Here is a 14,383-nt window from a genome sequence, read left to right as displayed (position 1 = left end):
ATTTTAAGTATTTACCCAATTTATCTAAAATTAACACTAAACATTATGTGGTAACAACACTTTTTATGAAAAACAACTATGTCTTTAAAACAAAAATAATAACAAGGGGTATTGTTTTAACTTTTTGTAGATCTCTATAATGTCTGGCTTAATAAAAGACACCTGGATTCTCATAGCCCCTTCTTCATTCAACCTGTTTGCAGGTGCAGTTTGGTTTGAAAGATATGAAGAAAATTCAGGGTCACATAGATATGAAATTGAAAAAAAACAGAAGAATAATTTAATTGTCTTTTGAGATGATACTACATCAAAACTCTACAAATTACAACTCAAAGGTTAATTAAAAAATAGTATCTAAAACCACATCAATGAACTCTTCATGCTCTGTGACATTAAAATGCATTTTTCTGCGCTTAATTAAAATTTACAGCTTTTAAATCAAAGTACCATTAAGAAAATAAAAAGATAAGCCACAGACTTGGAGGGAAATATTTGCGAATCATACATCTGATTAAGGACATCTACCTAGAATATATAAAGAACTATTACAATTCAATAAGAAGATGGCTCAATTCAAAAATAGGCAAAATATTGTATAAACAGGTCATTAAAGAATTACAAATGGCCAACAGGCACATGAAAAAATGCTCAAAATCGTTAGGCATCAGGGAAATAAAAATTAAAACCATGATGAGATACTGCTTCATATCCACTAGAATGGCCATTATTTAAAAAGACAATAACAACTGTTACCAAGGATGTGGAGAACCTGGAACCCTCAGATATTGCAGCTGGGACTATAAAATGGTGTGTTCACTTGGAAAACAGTTTGGCAATTTTTGAAAATATTCAACACAGTTACCATGTGACCTAGAAATTCTACTTTTTTTTTTTAAGTATATTTTATTGATGATGTTGTTACAGTAGTTCTAATTTTTTTCCCTTTGCTCCCCTCTGCCCAGTACTCCCACTTCCCTCCAGAAATCCCACACCCCCCTTAGTTGATACCCATGGGTCCTGCATATAAGTTCTTTGGCTTCACCCTTTCCTATATTATTCTTAACACCCCCCTGACTATTTTGTACCAACCAGTTATGCTTCTTAGTCCCTGCACCATGTCCCCGTTTCTCCCCCTCCCCCCCCAGCTGATAACCCTCCAAATGATCCCCATACCTATGATTCTGTTCCTATTCTGGTTTGCTTAGTTGGATTTTGTTTTTATTTTTTAATTCGGTTGTTGATAGTTGTGAGTTTGTTGTCATTTTAGTGTTCATAGTTTTGATCTTCTTTTTCTTAAATAAGTCCGTTTGACATTTCATGTAATAACAGCTTGGTGATGACGAACTCCTTTAGCTTCACCTTGTCTGGGAAGCACTTCATCTGCCCTTCCATTCTAAGTGATAGCTTTGCTGGATAGAGTAATCTTGGTTGTAGGCTGCTTTTCATCACATTGAATACTGCTTGCCAGTCCCTTCCTGCCTGTAAATCGTCCTCTGAGAAATCAGCTGATAGTCCTATAGGCACCCCCACGTAGGCAACTCTCCGCCTCTCTTTTGGGGCCCCCAGAACTCTTTATCTTTCACCTTTGGCATCTCAGTCATGATGTGTCTTGGTGTGGTCTCCTCTGGGTCCAGCTCGACCGGGACCCTCCGTGCTTCCCGGACTTGTATGTCCATCCTTCACAAAATTTGGGAGGTTTCCTCATTTTTTTCAATTCTTGCTTCCTCATTCTGCACTGGATGACTGTTTTTTTCTTTCTTATGTTCCAAATCATTGATTGGAACCCTGGTTTCCTTCTCTTCACCATTGGTTTTGTGTGGATTTTCCTTCATTTCACTTAGCATAGCCTTCACTTCTTCTCTTATGCATTTGCCTTACTCAAGAATATCTGTCAAGCCTGTGAGCATCTTTATCACCAGTGTTTTGAATTCTGTGTCTGTTAGGTTGTCTATCTCCTCATCTGTTAGGTTGGGTATCTCCTCGTCACTTAGTTCTCCCACTGGAACCTTGATCTGTTTCCCTTTTTGGGCCATAGTTCTCTCTCTCCTCATTCTGACAGGCTCCTGTGTTTGTTTGCCTCCACATCACAGGTAGAGCTGTTGCTCCTGTTACATTGTAAAGGGCGGAGTCTTAGGGATTCATCAGTACAAGGCAACCTGTTTCACCATGTTGTGGCGCTGTATGTGGGGGAGGGGTCAAAGAGGGAACAACACTGCCTGCCTAGCACCCGCCCCTTTTCCAGGCACCTCTCCCATTTCCGCACCGGACTGGTGCCCCTCTAGCTGCTGTCCTGGCCGTCGTTCCCAGAGTGGGTGGATCTGCAGACGTTCTAGGACCGTGGGGGCCCTTTAAACAAGCAGACTCTGCTGAGACCGGCAGCTTCTGCCTCCACCTCAACACCCACTGGTCTGCACAGTCAGAGGCAATGAGGCTTGATTTTCCCTGGTGCTGGGACTGTGGGCTGCAAAGTCTGGTGAGGAGCTGGGAATGCTCCCCAGGTGTCCCTCTTTACTTTTTAAAACATGTGACTGCCCTTTCTGCCAGCCTGCCGCTGCTGCTGCTGCCGCCGCCGCTGCCACTACACCGCATCCTCTCCGCCCTGGCTCCGCCCCTTCTACCTGTCTGGATGAGTATTTCTTATTTCTATCTTTGTTTGCTGGACTTCCACATAGTTTGATTTTTTGGAACTTCTGGTTGTTTCTAGTTTTGAGGTAGTTGTATTCCTTCTTAGTTGTGGAGGGAGATGCAGCATGTCTGTCTATGCCTCCATCTTGGCCGGAAGTCTAGAAATTCTACTCTTAGCTTTATACCCAAGAGAACTGAACACATATATTCACACAAAAACCTGTATACAAATATTCATAGCAGCATTATTCATAATACCCCAAAAGTGGAAACAACCCAAGTACCCATAAAATGATAAAAGGATAAATTAAATGTGGTATATATCCATACCAAGAATAGTATTTCAGCACTGAAAACCAACAAATGATTTACACAACCTGAATGAACCTCAAAACATCATGGTAAGAAGCCACATATGTATGATTCCCTTTATGAGCAATGTCCAGAAAATACTATATAAAAATAAAAAGTAAATTAGTAATTGCCTGGAATTGGGAATGGTAAAGGGCAATCACTACAAATTGGCATAAAAAAAATCCTCTTGGGTTAATGTAAATGTTCTAAAATTGGATTGAGGTAAGGGTTACAACTATGTGAATTTACTGAAAATCACTGAACTATACACTTAAAACGAATAAATTACACTGTAATTAAATTTACCTCAAAAAAGCTCTTTTAAAAAACATTTTGGTCTATGCTGCACTTTACATGGACATTTTACCTATACATGATTTTATGGTATTTGGCACTGGTGATTTGGAAAATTCTGGTTCACAGAGTTGTACAATCCTCCCAAATGTTAAAACCTTTTATTATACACTATCAAAAAATCATATTTCTTCATATTATCAGCAATTACGTTAGTAAATTCTTTACTGGAAAGTTGTCATACTCACAGTGGCAAGTAAAATTTTCCACAATTCTAATTTTTGCTTGAAAGGTCAAACTTTACCACTGATAATATTGTCAGGTGTTTTCTTTGAAGTGACAGGGTCACTTAGTTCATTTTCAGAAAATGTCTGCCAAGCACCTAAGTCTAAATAAGTACAGTTTGTTAATAAAGTAAAAGTGATTTCTATTAAAAAAGAAAAAACGAAAAAAAAGTGACTAGAGACACATGTTGACATAAAAAGTTATACACAGATGTTCCTAGTAGCATTACGCATACCAGCTGAAAAGTGGAAAAATCTGAAAGTCCATAAATTAAAGAATGGATAAAGTGTAGTACAATCTATACAAAAATATAATTTGTCTATAAAAAGGAATAAAGTACCATGCATGCTATAATATGCATGAATATTGAAAACATTACATACACTAAGTGAAAAAAGATGGACACAAAAGTCCAATACTGTATGATGTTTTTAATCAATATGAAATGTCCATAATAGGCAAATCCACAGAGAGAGAAAGTAGATTAATGGTTGTGAGCGCTGGGGGAAGACAGAATGGGGAGTGATTTCTTAGTGGTAATAGTTACACAACATAATGAGTATGTCATGTGCTGCTTAAGATGGGGATATGTTCTGAGAAATGCATTATTAGGTGATTTCATCATTGTACGAACGTCATAGAATGCACTTATGCAAACCTAAATGGAACAGCCTACTCTATGCATAGGCTATATGATATAATTTACTGATCCTAGGCTACAAATCTATACAGCATGTTACTGTACTAAATACTACATTCAATTGTAACAATGTCAAATAGTTACATATTTAAACATATATAAATACACAAAAGGTATTGTAATAATATAGTATAAAAGATAAGAAATAGTATAATGCCTTGGCCAGGTGGCTCAGTTGGTCCCCAAAAGCTGTGGGTTCAATCCTCAGTTGGGGCATGTATGGGAGGCAACTGATCAATGTTTCTCTCTCTCTCATAAATGCTTTATTCTCTTTCTCCCCATCCTCCTCCTCTCTCTCTAAAAAAAAAAAAAATCAATAAACATATCCTCAGATGAGGATTAAAAGAAATAAAAATTAAAAAATGGTACACCTGTATAGGGCACTTACCATGAATGGAGCTTGCTGGACTGGAAAATGCTCTAGGTGAATCAGTGAGTGAGTACTGAGTGGCTGTGAAGGCCTAGGACATTACTGTACACTACTGTAGGCTTTATAAAGCCTGTACACTTAGGATACATCAAATTTATAAAACAACACGAGATTAAATCAAGCACAAGAGAAAATGATGCAATCAAGACACATAGTAAACGAGTATATGAGGCACAGCATACTGTTTTACAGCCAACTTTTTTTGTATGAGTAGAGTGCATACTCTAAAATAATAAAAAATATTTACTATACTATATTATTTATTGTTATTTTAAAGTAACTTATTATTATTATCAATATACAGTAGTCCCTTTCTATATCGCAGATTACTTGTTGTGGCCTCACTATATCACGGGATTTTTTAAAATATTATATTTAATTATTTATCATGGATTTTTCACTTTATCGTGGGATTTTTGTGGTACTGTATACATATGTTGTTAAAGTAACATAGGCTTAAGAGTGTAGAATATGTTTAAGAACATAAGTAGTGTTTATAAAAATGAGGAAAAGGTTAATAAGGGACTGGGAACGGTTTATAAGTGTGTGGGAAGGGTTTATAAAGTCTTAAAATATATATATAAATACTAAAATAAATGTGAGGTTTCTACTTCGCATATTTCCACCTATTGTGGGGGCGTCTAGAACTTAATACCTGCGATAAGTGAGGGAATACTGTATTAGGTACTGTGTACAATTGTATGTACTATACTTTTATACAACTGGCAGCACAGGTTTGTTTACGCCAGCATCACCGGAAACACATGAGCAAAGAAAGAGTTGTGTTCTGACATTATGAAAGCTCTGACTTCACTAAGCAATCAAAAATTGTCAGCTTCATTTTAATCTTATGGACCACCACCATTGTATATGCAGTTCGTGATTGAATGGAATCTCCTTACGCAGTAAATAATTATATACTAAACCACACCAAATTGTATACTTTAAATTATTAAAATAGTAAATTTTGTCATATGGATTTTGTCATTTTTAAAAAAGGCTATATCAGTTTACAATTCAATTCTACAAGTGTTTCTTTTTTTTTTTGAGACAAATATCATCTGCAGCTATTGCAACTGACTTAATTTACTCTTAAGTTGTTAGCAGTTTTACCCATGACTGTTTTTGCATCAACTCAGTGAGAATGAAAAATAATGATATTACTATTATTGTGAAAACAGTTTTGATCCTGCAAAATCCCTGAAAGTGTCCCAGAAAGCCCTGAAGATCATACTTTGAGACCCACCAGATTAAACAGTTTGTATAAACTGAGAAAAAGTATGAAATATACACCATACTATTAACTATAGTGATTCTCTCTGCTGAGATGAAACACCCTGAAATAGATGTAACATTGTAAGGGACAGTTGGCGCTGGTTCAGAAGATTGTGACTCCTGCACAATGCCCTGAAAACAGAGATTCTTAATTCAATTGAGGGCGACTGTTGCATGTTGCCCTGGGACTGGAAGACTCTGACTGAAACTACGCTTACACTGGCACAGTACAGCATCTAGTTTACAGAGTACACCAAGTGCCATAGTAAGCAAACCTTAGAGAACTTAGACAGGCAGGTTCCCATAGGCATGGAGATGCTAATAGGTATTGGACAATATGGTCAACCCCAAATCAAGGCACAGAAAACATCCTTGGTTATTTGATCAGTGTTCTGAGGCAGTGCAAAAAGCTTGGCTATTAGTCCCAAAAGTTAACAAAGCTAATTCCAGCTCCTTTGTTAATATATGCCAGGGGCGACAAAGACCTATATGAATTTCACAGATTACAGTAAGCTATTCAAAGACAAGTTGAAAGTGAGGAGACAGCGAAGACTTTGATGGTCCAGCTAGCTTATGACAATGCCAGTGAGGACTGCAAGGCAGCTATGGCACCCATAAAGCCCTCGGTTATGACCGTAGGATAATATCTAAAGGCATGCCAAAATGTAGGAACAGAAAAATACAAGGTGGCTTTACTTGCCCCTGCCTTAAAAGGAGAAACGAAATGCTTCTGGTGTGGAAAACGTAGGCACATACAGTGGGAGTGCAGTTGCCTCACATCAATTCTATCACCAGAATAGCCATGCACTCCACCCTGAGTACAGTCTCCCACGCCCTAAAACAAAGCAAACAATCAGAGAATGTGCAGAATGCCAGGCTGTTGGTAGGGCTTCCCCCAGTATAGGAGTCAACCCCTAAGGCTGACCCCATGTCAGATTTGGCAAACAGATGTCATGCATTACCCTCCTTTGGGGAGATTAAAATACATTCACATTTCTGTGGACACCTATCCTGGGGCTCTCCACACTTCCGCCTTGGCAGGAAAGTCGGCAAAGCATATTCAGGTCCACTGGCTCGAGGCTTTTAGCTACCTCGGACGTCCTCAGCAAATTAAGACTGTCAATGGAACAGGCTACGTTGCCTGGTTCACCCAAGAATTTCTACAAAGATGGGACATAAAGCATAAAACAGGTATCCTTTACAATCCTACAGGCCAGGCCATTGTTGAGTGGGCCCATCACACATTTAAAAATCTTCTTAGGTGTGACAGCCCTGCCCAGGAAGAAAAGGTAAACACAAAACTGTCAGGATAGCACAGATCATGATAGAGGATCCCGGTGTCACAGCTGATCAGCCAGCAAATATCTAATCTAACGAAGCAGCAGATAGAAAATCTTTCTAAGGCACAGTTCAGAGCTTTGGTTATACAAATGCTTACAGACCTAACAGCAGATCTTAAACAAGACGGGGAAGGAATGAAGGCTAGTCCTGCTGAACTGAACAAAAACACATATGAAACTAATGGTGAGGGCAAGAAAACCAGGGATCAAATCAACAAATCAGAACATAGGGAAGGAACAAACAGTCACCCAGTGCAGAAAGAGGAAAACAAAAAGTGAGGGAAATCAGGAGAGGCTCAGAAACCTATGGGACAGCTATAAGTGGGCCAACATCCGAATCATAGGGTTTCCAGAAGGTGAAGAAGAAGAACTAGAAATGGAAAAATTATGTGAAAAAATAATGAAGCAGAACTTCCCTAACTTAGGGAAGGAAATAGACTTATATGTCCAGGTAGCAAAGAGAGTTCCAGAAAAACCTGGACCTAGGGAGAACCACACCAAGACACATTATAATCAAAATGTCAAAAATTAAGGATAAAGAGAGAACCTTAAAAGCAGCAAGAGAGAAGAAGAGAATTACATACAAAGGGGTCCCAATAAGACTATCAGCTGATTTCTCTAAAGAAACTCTGCAGGCAAGAAGGGACTGGCAAAAAATATTCAAAGGAATGAAAAGCAAAAACCTACAACCACGATTACTCTATCCAGCGAAGCTGTCATTCAGAATAGAAGGGCAGAGAAAGTGCTTCCAGGACAAAGTAAAACTGAAGGAGTTCATCAGATCCAAACCACTGTTATATGAAATGTTAAAGGGACTTATTTAGGAGAAAGAGGATCAGAACTATGAACATTAAAACGAAAACTGTATCACAACAACCAACAACAGAAGCTAGGGAATTGAAACAAAGGCAAACTAAGTAGGCAACAAGAGAGGGAAAAGAATTATAGGTATGGGGAAAATTTTAGGGGGAGGTCAGCAGGGAAGGGGAAGGGGGGAAAGGGAGGGAGATGGTACAGGAATTAAGAAGCATAGTAGGAGGGAGTGGAGTAGATAGGAAGATGTTGAGAAGAACTATATGCTCAACCAATGGGCATGGACTAAGGGGGGTACACAGCTGGAAGGAGGGGGGTCACGGTGGAGGGGGGGTCACTGGGTTGAGGGGAACAAAGGGAAAAGAAATTGGTACAACTGTAACAGCATAATCAATACAGCATATTTAAAAAAATCTCCTTAAGAAACAAAAAAGGGGGAGTATGGAATCCTCCCCTAAAAGCCTTACTATGCTGGCAGCATATACATATAATTTTTTACACTGTGATAGTTCCCTCACCTTGGCCATTGAGCAGGACTTTTGCCACCATGGACCAGAGGACCGGGAGCCTCGATTCCAGGTACTGGACTGGGATCCTCAGGGAGAAGGAAATTGGGAAGGACCAGTTCATTTATTAACTTGGAATAGAGGGCATGCTTGTGTCTCCACTTCTATAGGTCCTCTGTGACTGCCAGCGAAATGGGTTGAAGCCATATCATAGCTGATCAAACACCTCCGTTTCAGTGGGAATACCCTCCTGGACCAACAGCCTGAGAGATCGAGGAAGTGAGCAGACGAGAGAGACAACTGGAAGTGGTGGAACGACGCCAACAAGAATGCAACCAGAGGCAGGAGAGGAGCCGTGATCCAGGTAAAATCCCTGCGGTGACCTGCGAAAGCTTAAAAAGGCTCCACCAGGAAGCCGAGACCATTCTTTGAAACACAGGGACTGAAAATAATCCAGAAAGCAGAGTGTGTCACCCACCCCGCTTAAATGAAATGTAAGCCAGCACCCCTGGGAGGAGGTCCAGCACAATCTGCAAGGAGCCTTTTCCTCAAACTTTGAGGGGCAAGTAGAGCAGCTGCAGTTTCAGCTCCAGGGGCAGCTTCAGGACATTGAATGGGTAACCAGGCAGGAAGTTTTTCAAACTCTGTAGGAGGACCTGCAGTGGCTCAATCCTCAAACATGGCTTAAAAGATTAAATTTACAAACTTGGGTAATGGGGGCAGTTGGGTGCATTTTAATAATTGTTCTCTGTGTGTTGTAATGCCTGTGCAAATTATTTCAGTGTGACCACATAAAAGAAAAACAGGTAGCAGGTTCACTGGCCGTACAACAGTGGTACACGCAAGAAACAAAAAAGGTGGAGATGCAGGGGACGGGTGGCACTGGTTCGGAAGATTGTGACCCCTGCACAATGCCCTGAAAACAGAGGCAAAGAATGCAGGCTGAAAACAGTCTTGGAAAGTCACAGACTTCTGAGCAAGAACAGAGCAGAAATGAAAAGATAACAACCATCTGGCGCCAAGCTGACCTTCACATAGTATGTTCAAAGCTTTTTAGATAATTTACCCACATCCTGCTTGGCCTTGAAGCTGCACCCTATTATTCAAGATTCCTTGCATGCACGCTACGAAATAAAACTGGACACCAGAGAGGGTTCAGGAGCATTCTCCTCTAAGAGGTGCTACCCCTTCTCTCCTCAGGCAGATGGTCTCTGGATCATTTCATCCAAGTTGTAGATCCTGCTGGTCCAGGAACCCCACATAACATGAAACAGCAAAAACCTGTATGTAAGAAACTTTAAAACCTTTCCTAATGGACACAAAAATAGACTTAAAAAGATGAAAAGATTCAAAATTATAAAGATATCCGTTCTATATTAACTTATAAGGGAAGTTAAGAAAAAGTACTTAGAATTTTGCCTAATCAAACTAGACAAGTGAATTCAAAGTTCATAAGGAAAAACAAGTAAGAATAGCCAGAAAAGTTCTAAAAGAAAATAATTAGGGAGGACTTAGCTCTGCCAATTATCACACATAAGTTCAATAATTAAAGTAGTGTGGAATTAACTCATGAATATTCAGATCAGCTAATGGAACAGGATATAAAATATCCAAGCATAAAGGTGAATTTAGAATATAAAAAGGGTGACTACTCAAAATAGACTGGTAAAGATGAACTTTTAAATAAATGATGTTGTATTTGGTAAGAGGCAAAATTAGATTCATATCTCTAATATACATCAGGATATACTTCACAAAGATCAGAATTTAAATGTAAAAAAATGTGACCATTACAGTATTAGAAGAAAAATATTGAGAATTTCTTTTTAACCTTTGGGTGGGGGAAAGTTTACTGTAAAATTGCAAATTCAGAAGCTATGAAAGAAAAGATTAGTGAGTATAATTTCGTAAAAGTAAAAATCTTTTAAACAGCAAATAATATCAAAAGAAAACTGACAGAATGGGAAAACATATTTGCAACTTATATCACAGACAAAAGGTAATCTGCCTCATATGTGAAATTCCTAGAAATTGAGAAAGAGACCAAATACCCTAATAGAAAAATGGGCAATGAATATAAACATACAGGCCATGGGGAAAAAATGCAAATGGTACTTGAGCATAAAAAGAGATAAAATCATCGATAATAAAAGAAAAGCAAAGTAAAACTCAAAACAGGGAGATACAATATTCCTTACCTATTAAACTGGCAAAATTTAACAACCCACATTCATATATTATTGTAGAAATGGAAAAATGAGATTACCGCTATGGGGAAATGAAGCAGTATTTATCTAAAGGACAGATGCATTTTACCTATTACCCAATAATTCCAATTCTAGGAATCCCCCTCCTCTTTCTCTCTCTCTCTCTTCTCTCTCCCCCGCCCCTGCTCTCAATGACTGCCATTATTGTTTGTGACAGCAGAAGATTACAAACAATCCAATGGCCCAGGAATGAATATCAATACAGCTATAAGGGAGATTTCTATGCCCAGATATTATATGTGTTCCATTGTTACTGTAACAAATTACCAAAAATTTAGTAGCTTAAAACAACAACTATTTATTATCACACAGTTTTGTAGGTCAAAAGTCAGCCATTTTAGGAAACCATCATTGATAACAAGGCAAATCACAAAAGACAAAGTCATATTGGTCATTTCAAAAAAGTTTTAAAGCCATTAAGTAACTACACTCTAGGCAATTGATAAACTTATTCCATAAACATAACCACATAAATACTGTATGATATTCTTCAGACTGCTAGGCTAAAAGTTATTTTTTATAACATAAAGATTATGACTTACTAAATCAGTCTCTTTTTTCCTTCTTTTCTTTCTTTCTGTTTTTTGCACCTGGTGGGAAATAAATACAAAAAGTGTGATATAAAAAAGACCAAAATAAAGTTTCTTACTTCTTTGCAAATGCTAAGATTTTTGCTCACAAGGCAACAGAGTAAGCAAATGTGAGAAATTCTGAGATTTGGTGAAGCAGCGCTCACAAAGGCAACATGATGAAAGGATACTTTAGAGACCGTTGTCTTTTTAAACCTCAGTTCTGTCCCGAAACCACACCATACTAACTTAAATGATAATTTTACTTTACTAATTAAATGGTTACTAATATTTAAGACTGCACTTTCCCTATTTTGGCTCTAGAAAACTCTCTATCCTAGAGCTAAAGATAAAAAGCTATCGCTCTGGCCAGGTGGCTCAGTTGCTTGAGCACTGTCCCATACACCAAAAGGTTGCAGGTTCAATCCCTGGTTGGGGCACATATGAGAGGCAACCGATCAATGTCTCTCCTTCATCTCTCTCTCTGTCTCTCCCTTCCCTCCCTCTTTCTCTAAAGAATCAATAAGCATTTCTTTGGGTGAGGATTAAAAAAATAAAATAAAAATGAAAAGCTATGATTTGGGACATAAAAAAGTTCTTTTACATATATTTCCTGATAACCATAGTATAGAACATTGCAAGGCTAACCTTTTAAAATTATTAAAAAAGGCAGTATAAACTTAGTAAGAATCTTCTGCATAACATAAAGACCTTAACCTAGATATAGAACAGAAGAACTTTTAAGTATTTATCTGTATCTGACTACTTCAAAAATGATTTAAGCCATGGCTGGTGTGGCTCAGTGGACTGAGTGCAGGCCTGTGAACTAAAGGGTCTCCAGTTCAATTCCCAGTCAGGGCACATGCCTAGGTTGCAGGCCAGGTCCCCAGTTGGGGGTGTGCAAGAGCCAACCACAGATTGATGTTTCTCTTCCTCTCTTTCTCCCTCCCTTCCCCTCTCTCTAAAAATAAATAAGTACAATCTTTAAAAAAAAGATTTAAGGTGGTTTGTAAATCTAAACACATATAAACTTAAAATTAAATGAAACATAATCAACAAAAAGGATTAATAATATTCCTAATACCTAATAATTAGATAAGTATTTCAGCTGGGGTACTTAAAAAGAAAACCACACTGATAACTTTGTCTAAGCCCACTACCCTTTCTGTAACATAGATTTCATAATAGCTATTTAATAGGGCTGATGCAAGAATTACATAAAATATCAAGTACCTAGTCCAATTCCTAGCACTTAATAAAATAGAGGTTATTATTACTGATATATAGATTTCCAGAAACATACATTTTCCTAAAACCTAATTCAAAGAGAAATATAATTTGTGGGTTCTCACATAAAGGTCACTAGATGATACAATGAATCACATCTTCAACCACTGTTTTACAAAAGAAAATTCATGTACTGACCTCTATCAAAGCTGAGGGTATAATCTTGAGGGCACAATATTATATTTTACCTGAGTGAAGAATGCATTAATTGCAGAAGGTTTATAAAATATGGTCTGATGAACTTCTAAGACAGAATGGAGTTTGTTAAATCTCAAGTAATGCTGAGGTGACATGTTCACTGTAATGCTTTTCTCAAACACCAGCTGTCTCAAACAGACTCTTAAGCAGAGGTCATAACTGAATCCTTTTAGAAATCAAAATGTATCATATTTACCTTTGAGGGTAAACAATCCAAAGTCTTGAATTCATTCATATATTCATCTAAAAACACTTTGAAAGTGTTAACCCAAACTCTGACTGGTGATTCTCTCCAATCACGCTGTTCAAGCCTCATGGTCTTTTCCAGAATCTGTTCAAATAGTGCATAGAGGTCTTTATACCGTATGCTTTTCCCATCATCCACCTAATAATCACAGAAGAAGGAATTTAAGGTTTTATGAAGAAATTCTTTAAATATAGAAGACTGATTCAATTTGCATTGGGTAGTATTCAGAATAAAGATTAGGAACCTGATATACTTTCTAATGGGCATGCTCATGAGGTCATGTGGTTATTTCTAGATGTAAACTCCCACTCTATGTGAAATACCTGCTGAGCAAAACCTGCTAAATTTTAGTAAAATACCTAACAGCTTAAACAATGTAATAATTTGAAAAATCCCTGGATTTCTCCCATAAGCCTGGCATTGATTATTATTTACTTTAGCATCAAAAATAATTTTTTTAGGACAGAACCAATATCATATGAAAGTATAAATTTGAAAGTGATATAAACTGATAGGTAGAAATCAGTGAACAAAACTACTCTAATTCCAGTGGAAAAAAACTGTGTGATAATTCCACACACATAAGAATTAGAAGGTCGTCGTCGGCAGCCATCCGTCTCGAGAGACGATGGTGTAGCTTCTTAAGAGTCTATCTGCACCGCCGAGAATGGCTGTGCAGTCCGACTCGGGAGTGACATGGTATCTGTCTCCTCTCGTGTTGAATCGACATCTTGTGATGACGCTGAAGCTACAGAGCCTGGGCAGGGTAATATGGAGGGTCTGCTGTTGCCCATGCAGCAGGCCCCCCCTCTCTTCGCAGCTGAAGGGTCCAAGGGAAAGACGGAGTCAATACAGCTTGGCTTCAGGTGCGCCGCAGGAGTTGCCGGTGTTGACTACAACGTCAAACCGCCTTAGGGACTCCGGCTCCGGATTTTCTGTCGGGGTTTACTCCCTTAGCCTTTCCCCTGAAGAGGTATGCCGCAAGGCAGCGGAGGTTTTTTGGAGTCAGAGTTTTCCTTCTCTGATGTACCCTGACTGGAAGATCGAACCAGCGACACTTAGCTCGCAGGCCGACGCTCAATCCACTGAGCTAAACCAGCCAGGGCTAAGAATTAGAAGGTAGACCTAAAGGATTGTGAGAAGTCAAAATAGTAAGGAGCCACTGGGTGAAACAGAATAATATTCAGAATATC

General features: G+C 38.4%; 1 protein-coding gene across 1 annotated transcript in view; it reads right to left on the bottom strand.

The window, feature by feature from the left end:
• MYO9A (myosin IXA) overlaps positions 1-14,383 on the bottom strand; it is a 309,544-nt gene that overhangs the window by 66,182 nt on the left and 228,979 nt on the right. The window contains exons 32-33 of the mRNA XM_090270072.1: positions 13,140-13,328; positions 11,432-11,479 (exon numbers count right to left, since the gene is read on the bottom strand). Of these exons, the coding sequence (XP_090126198.1) occupies positions 11,432-11,479; positions 13,140-13,328 (237 nt within the window). The remainder of the gene's footprint in view (positions 1-11,431; positions 11,480-13,139; positions 13,329-14,383) is intronic.

The sequence above is a fragment of the Furipterus horrens genome, unplaced genomic scaffold (assembly GCF_987537825.1).
Source record: "Furipterus horrens unplaced genomic scaffold, mFurHor1.1.pri manual_scaffold_3, whole genome shotgun sequence".
Classification (NCBI taxonomy): Eukaryota; Metazoa; Chordata; class Mammalia; order Chiroptera; family Furipteridae; genus Furipterus; species Furipterus horrens.
The sequence above is the reverse complement of the archived record's forward strand: the minus strand, read 5'-3'. Positions and strand labels throughout refer to the sequence as shown.